The sequence below is a fragment of the Littorina saxatilis genome, linkage group LG5 (assembly GCF_037325665.1).
Source record: "Littorina saxatilis isolate snail1 linkage group LG5, US_GU_Lsax_2.0, whole genome shotgun sequence".
NCBI classification, from domain to species: Eukaryota; Metazoa; Mollusca; class Gastropoda; order Littorinimorpha; family Littorinidae; genus Littorina; species Littorina saxatilis.
In genome coordinates this window covers 24686538-24694037 of record NC_090249.1, presented here as the reverse complement: position 1 = coordinate 24694037, position 7500 = coordinate 24686538, and the positions used below count along the sequence as shown (strand labels likewise).

Genomic DNA, 7500 nt, shown 5'->3' with positions numbered 1-7500 from the left:
CCTCCTTTGTTTGGATACAAAAAAAGAGTTATCTCCCTTACCTTCTAGAAATTTCCGGAACTGTCCAGTTAATTTTTCTTTCTTCATTTCTTCCCCTCATAGGAGCAACAGCGAGTCTCTAATATCACTGGCATGATGTGCTTGTTCCTGCCTCTTGCCATCTCAGAGGTATGGCGACCACAGACAAAAAAGAGTTATCTCCCTTACCTTCTAGAAATTTCCGGAACTGTCCAGTTAATTTTTCATTCTTCATTTCTTCCCCTCATAGGAGCAACAGCGAGTCTCTAATATCACTGGCATGATGTGCTTGCTACAGGTGAACAGTAGGCACTGAACTGGTCTTGCACCATACAGGCTGTATTCAATAAATGGGAGGTCCATAATCTGAGAAAGCAAACAATGAATCAAGAAACTAAAACCCAGGTCCACATCTGCGGCACCTAGGGAGTGTACGTGCACACTATCTTGTTCCTGCCTCTTGCCATCTCAGAGGTATGGCGACCACAGACAAAAAAGAGTTATCTCCCTTACCTTCTAGAAATTTCCGGAACTGTCCAGTTAATTTTTCATTCTTCATTTCTTCCCCTCATAGGAGCAATAGCAAGTCTCTAATATCACTGGCATGATGTGCTTGCTACATGTGAACAGTTATCTCCCTTACCTTCTAGAAATTTCCGGAACTGTCCAGTTAATTTTTCATTCTTCATTTCTTCCCCTCATAGGAGCAACAGCGAGTCTCTAATATCACTGGCATGATGTGCTTGCTACAGGTGAACAGTAGGCACTGAACTGGTCTTGCATCATATAGGCTGTATTCAATAAATGGGAGGTCCATAATCTGAGAAAGGAAACAGTGAATCAAGAAACTAAAACCCAGGTCCACATCTGCGGCACCTAGGGAGTGTACGTGCACACTATCTTGTTCCTGCCTCTTGCCATCTCAGAGGTATGGCGACCACAGACAAAAAAGAGTTATCTCCCTTACCTTCTAGAAATTTCCGGAACTGTCCAGTTAATTTTTCATTCTTCATTTCTTCCCCTCATAGGAGCAATAGCAAGTCTCTAATATCACTGGCATGATGTGCTTGCTACAGGTGAACAGTTATCTCCCTTACCTTCTAGAAATTTCCGGAACTGTCCAGTTAATTTTTCATTCTTCATTTCTTCCCCTCATAGGAGCAACAGCGAGTCTCTAATATCACTGGCATGATGTGCTTGCTACAGGTGAACAGTAGGCACTGAACTGGTCTTGCTCCATATAGGCTGTATTCAATAAATGGGAGGTCCATAATATGAGAAAGGAAACAGTGAATCAAGAAACTAAAACCCAGGTGCACATCTGCGGCACCTAGGGAGTGTACGTGCACACTATCTTGTTCCTGCCTCTTGCCATCTCAGAGGTATGGCGACCACAGACATACACACAGACAGACATGCATAAAGACACACAGACAGACACTCTCTTTTATTATATGTATAGATAATTTTCATTACAATTTTCAGATTTTTAATGACCAAAGTCATCAATTAATTTTTAAGCCACCAAGCTGAAATGCAATACCGAAGTTCGGCCTTCGTCGAAGATTGCTTGACCAAAATTTCAATCAATTTGATTGAAAAATGAGGGTGTGACAGTGCCGCCTCAACTTTTACAAAAAGCCGGATATGACGTCATCAAAGACATTTATCGGGGATATCATTCCCAGGAACTCTCATGTTAACTTTCATAAAGATCGATCCAGCAGTTTAGTCTGAATCGCTCTACACACACACACGCACACACACACACACACACATACACCACGACCCTCGTCTCGATTCCCCCTCTATGTTAAAACATTTAGTCAAAACTTGACTAAATGTAAAAAGAAGAAACAAACGAACTCCTTCTAATGCCCATATTCCGACAGGCCTGCTTGTTCATGAATGAATCCAGTATTATGCAAGACAGATTTACTCTTCGCCTCCTCTCTCCTTTTCGCGGGGTAGCTCTGTAAACATAACAATCTTGGTTCGCGACACGCATGCCGCGTGTACGAGTGTCCACTACAGCAGTAAGTGTTGACAAACAGGGGAGAGAAGTATGTCAAGGGACGTAACCAAGTTGACAAGGGTCAAGAACCATCCCGGCAGTGTTAACTTTGGTCACAATACGGCGTAAACTTTAAAACTAATTGTGGGTTTCTTGGATTTTCGTACAACACGAATTTTGTTGTTCGTTGAACATTATGTTATTGTTGTCAAGGATACAATACAGAATAATTCTCAGTGATGCTGAACAGAGTTATTCTACATCCTTCAACCTCTCTTGCATTTCACTGGTTATAGTTTTGTCTACAGCGGTTGTTGACATTTTAAAACCTTTTCTATGAGTATTAAATTGAAATGCAGAGGTATGGTGTTCTACAACCATGTCGGTAGTTTAAAAAAAAAATTGGTTTAATATGTTTAATTCAACCATCCCTTTCTACGATGCATAGGCCTAAGTAACATTCAGGAAACAACAAGCTATAACCTCTTAGTGGTGATGCTTGATTTGTTAATCAATTCAATCAATCATTTATTCCTTTGTTTTACACAGCTATCGAATTCAGAATAGGTGTACGCTAGCTTTAAATCATGCGTCCCTTGATTATCCTCAAGTAATCCTTTTTGTCGCTTTGCTTTCCTTTACAAAACTTATCCCTTTCGGTTTTTTCTCTTTTTCAGGTTAGCTCCTGTGATCAAACCAAAATATCGAACAGCTGTAATTAGTTAACTCTTAATCATGTGTCCCTTAATTTATATCAGTTAATCGTTTTTCTTGCTTTGCTTTCCTTTCCAAACTTATCACTTTTTTTCCTCTTTTTCAGGTTAGCGCATGCGATCAAAGGAAAATATGATTTCTGACCAAGACACGATGACCACTACAAGATGGCCGTCACGCCCTAACGGCTGTCAGCTTTTTCATGTCACGGTCAAGCCGTCCATCCAACGACAATAATGACCGACCCGACGCCATAACAATGGTTTAGGGGGGGTTTACATGTCATCGCTCGGCTTGACTGAAGTTCCGTGTTCACACGGTAAAATGGTAGACAAGAAGAATCAGTCTGAGTGCGGCTGAACTGATCGGACATTTTCTGGTAACAATGACGAATTTGTATAAATGAGGGAATCAGAAAAGCAGTTTGAGTGGAATGCATTAGACTGTGAAAGACACGATGTGAAACCTTGAATGATGAACGAGGTATAAATACTGTGAAACACTGATCATATAAACATACATCAAATATAGACCCCTGAAAACAAACACAAACGGATAAACAAGAACAGGCAAAAGGAACAGTTGTGCAGCAGAGCCAGTTTGGATTTTCTTGAATCGGTAAGATTTGTAAAATGATGCACCAGTGCATTTTTCACACAGAGGTATAAACAAAAAAACCGACGAAGACAAGTAAACAAACGAATATGTGTACAAAATAAAAATGACATACATATATATGAGATATATGAATATGCGTGAGAACAAGTAATAAGGTAGCTGTCCCACAGACAAACTGAGAGATCATCAGGTGGTAAAAGTCTCACACAACATAGACCAACACATGTTCACCTTTGGAGACGGCGATCGCCAGGAAGAAATCAAGCTGCGTGTGAATTAAAAGTCTTGTTGATGAGTTTGGGAAAGCCCGACGCCGCATAAAATCCAGTTTTTTTGAAAACCTTTCGAAAAAGAAATTAAGTTTTGAGAAAGCCGGCGGACAACAAGATTCGACTCGAGAAAGCTGTACAAAACAACAACAACAACAACAACAACAACAACAACAACAACAACAACAACAACAACAACAACAACAACAACGACAACAACATCAAAACACATTTTCACTTTAGAAAGCTTTTTTGAAAACCTCAGCAGACACATCTATAGATCTGAGAATGATGGGATAAAAAAAATCAATTCACATACACACACAATCAATTAGCCATCCTCCAAGACTTGTCAGCACCAGAAAAAGAAGAACAAGGACAAGAAGAACAAGAAGAGCAAGAACAAGAACAAAAACAAGAAGAACAAGAAGCAATTCTCAACATACTCTCTAACATCAAACCATAGACCTATATAAATATAGGTCCCTGATCAAACAAAGTCAAAAGCGAAGACAGGAGAGAAGAAGACAAAACAGCAAAACGAATCTACCTGTGCGTATCCTCCGAACTCGGCCGAGGAGGACACTGAGAGAGAGCGAAGGACCCAGCCAGCCAACGGAACAGTGCTTCTCGCAAACCCCTCACTCACAGAGGAAGTGGGTGAGAAGGAGGAGGTGTGATCGGAAGGGAGAGGGAGGGGGAGCCAGTGGTCAAGATTGGGGAGGAGGAACGGAGTGAGGAGGAGAATGTGGTGATGGTGGTGGTGGGAGGAAGGTGGTGGCCACCTGCTGTAGTCGGCGCTAGTCGTCCCTCGTCGTCAGTTGAGTGGTGTGGTGTGTGTGTGTGATGCTGTGATCTTCTATGCTGATCCTGCTGCCTCACGGAAACGTGTATGAACTTTTTTGTTTTCATTGGATAACTTGTGTGTATTGATTAGATGATCTGGAACAAAATCCGAGGAATTTATCCCGTCATGGAAAACGTCACAGTTTCCCTTCTCTGGACTCCATTGTTTTGGGAGAAAAAAATCTGAAGTTTAGCACGCTAGTTAAAAGTTCCACTGTGGAGCTTCTGGACTTTTGATATTCGTTGTAAGTATTGGAAATTACTCGCTATATATCTATACTGATTCAATGGTTGCAAAGAGTTGAACAGTTTTGCCTCACGTGTCCAAGTTTATTACACACTTTATGGACTGGGTTCCGTTTATACAGCGTGATTTCTCTGCAAAAAAATGGTTTGATCTTCAATTTACTAGTAACGTCTTCCAAAGAATCTTATGTGCTTTCTACTTTGTGAGATTTGTGGTGACTTTGATATTTATTTCGTGGGAATTTATTTATTTTTGAATGATACTAAATTGTAATATGACTAAAAATTAACAATATTTTTGAAGTTAAAATTAAACTGGTCATTCTGTTTGTCATAAAGTGATTAGTCGCATTTTACCCAGTACGGATCGGACTTCGTCAGCGCTTTGACTTGGTCATAATTAGAATTTTGTGATCAGTTTACTTAGTTGTAAAGGTTATCAAGTGAAGAAGAATCCTCTGAAATCTTTCACAAAGAATGAAGTTTTAAAGTGCTAGAAAACGAGTGATAATTTAATCAGTGATTATACGCAAGATCAAATTTTCACCCCCCAATTTTTTTTTCAGGATTTGTGTCGATAGGAAGTGTATTAGTTTTATCACACAACGACAAAGATTAAAAGAAAAAAATGTGTATTTCTGATTTCGAGAAGAAACATTGATAAAGAGCAAATCTCAAGATTGTTTGTATTGACGAGCAAGGAATCCCAAAAAAAGACGAGTGTACAAATCGCATCACACTTTTGGAATATCACCCTCGCTGTTTGATTCAACTCGTTGTCCGTCGCAACGTTGGAAAGTGTTCATCAGTGTTCGCATGGTTCGGGATTCGAACCCCAACTCGTCAATGACCAGCAGCAGATTGTGGCCCAGCGGAATGCGGCCCTGTCTCGATGGATGAACGGGTTCGACACCATGTCTCAACTTTGTCGTCTGCTTCTCTTGGCACTGGTCTTCCTTTCGTGTTTGTCATCGGCGTTCTCCGATGGCTCGAGGGATAGTAGCAGCGATGAGAGAAACAAGGGGAGTAATATTAACTGGGCTGCTGATATTGAGGAGTGCGAAAGACCGCCCGACGTAAGTATATATATTTCACTTTTGATCTGTTTGTCTCATTATTTTTCTGTTTCTGTGTTGGGTGTTTTTTTGGCAGATTTTTGTCTCAATCATGCACTGTCTAGGTGTGGGTACAGGTGTTTTCGGTTTGTGTGTGTATGTGTGTGTGTGTGTGTGTGTGTGTGTGTGTGTGTGTGTGTGTGTGTTTGTTTGTTTGTGTGTGTGTGTTTGTTTGTTTGTTTATGTGTATGTGTGTGTATGTGTGTATGTATGTGTGTATGTAGGCTATGTGTGTGCGTGTGTATATGTGTGTGTGTGTGTCTCTGTGTGTGTGTGTGTGTGTGTGTGTGTGTGTGTGTGTCTTGTTATCTTGTAGATGATCGTTTTGTGTGTTTTTCATTGTCGAACTGTTGTTTTTCGCGCGTCTACGAGCAATTATATACGTGATTTTATCTTGTTATTGTAGGAGCGTGTGTCGTATTTGACAGAGAGAAAGACGGTTTTACTGTCGACTGTTGAGTTTTGTGCAATTATGACCAATGTTGTCTGTGTTTTTGTCTTGTAATCACACGAGCGAACATTGTTTGTTACTGCAAGAAAGACCGTTTTATGGTGAACGGTGTTTGTTCGTGTTCTAAAAGCCATATTTCTGATGTGTATGTCTTGTTATCACACGAGGGAGCATTGTTTGTGACTGCGAGAAAGACCGTTTTATGGTGAACGGTGTTTTGTCGTGTTTTATTAGCCATATTTCAGTATTTTGGTCTTGTTTTCGGAGAAGCGATTGCCTTCTTTCCAATGAAAGAAAGGGCGTTAATTACTGAGCAAACTGTGCTGGGTTTTTTTTCGCGTAGTATTTATGAGCAAGTTTCTGGTATTTTTCTTCTGTCGTGTGTAATCTTTATGTTCGGTTTCATGGTTTTCTGATTAGTGCGCAGCAAAAGATACCTTGTTTTTTTTTTCTCCAGACTTGTTTCGTTTATGATCTGTCAAAAACAATTTTACTCGCTTTTGATACTGCCTTTCTATTGGGGTTAGGGCATTGCTATTTTTTGGTAGATTAGTTTATCATGCACCGTGTCCTGCTTCTGCTTCCGGCCTAGTGATCTGGATTTCATTGGCAATCTGCAACTATAAATTGCAATTTGTTTGTTTGTTTGTTTGTTTGTTTGTTTGTTTTTACGTACAGATGTATGCACACCAATACTTGTGCAAATCACATACGCCACCACCACCCCCTCCTCCCCGGCAAATAATAAATAATTAAATTAAAAATCATAAGAAGAAAGAAAAACCAACCGGCGAGAGAAAAATAGGTTGGATTGTTAGCTGACGTGTTCCTCTAGCCAACTATGCTAAATTCTTGCAGAAGTTTCAAACACCAATTCTCCGTTTTAAGTTGTTTTATTTAAATCGTTTCTTTGAAAAGAGATCTGGACACTTCAAGAAAAGAGCTTTTTTAATGGCATGGGATGTGCTTTTGTGTCCTCAACATATTTATTGATCTTCGACTTTAACGAGTCGTCTTTACGCTTTTAAATTGCAGTTTGAATTTGAACTCTTCTCGTAAACTTAACAGTTCTGATGGCCTGTTGGAAGCTGTTACGACTATCGTAAAGTTTTCCCCAGCAGTACCGGAACACTTTCTGCTGTCGTAAAATGTCAAAGTGTTTGTTTTACGACTTCGCTTCTTTCTTCTCTTGAACAAAGCGTGTTCCGA

At 40.1% G+C, this 7500-nt stretch overlaps 1 protein-coding gene across 3 annotated transcripts in view; it reads left to right on the top strand.

Annotated features, from left to right (window-relative positions):
- LOC138966643 (metalloprotease TIKI1-like) overlaps positions 1 to 7500 on the top strand; it is a 123923-nt gene that overhangs the window by 2927 nt on the left and 113496 nt on the right. The window contains exons 2-3 of one of the 3 annotated variants that reach the window (XM_070338936.1): positions 2853 to 4523; positions 5292 to 5801. In XM_070338936.1, coding sequence (XP_070195037.1) covers positions 5622 to 5801 — 180 coding nt within the window. In that variant the 5' untranslated portion in view covers positions 2853 to 4523; positions 5292 to 5621. Of the gene's footprint in view, positions 1 to 2852; positions 5802 to 7500 lie in introns of all 3 variants that reach the window. The other 2 variants (XM_070338935.1, XM_070338937.1) reach the window with 2 other exon arrangements.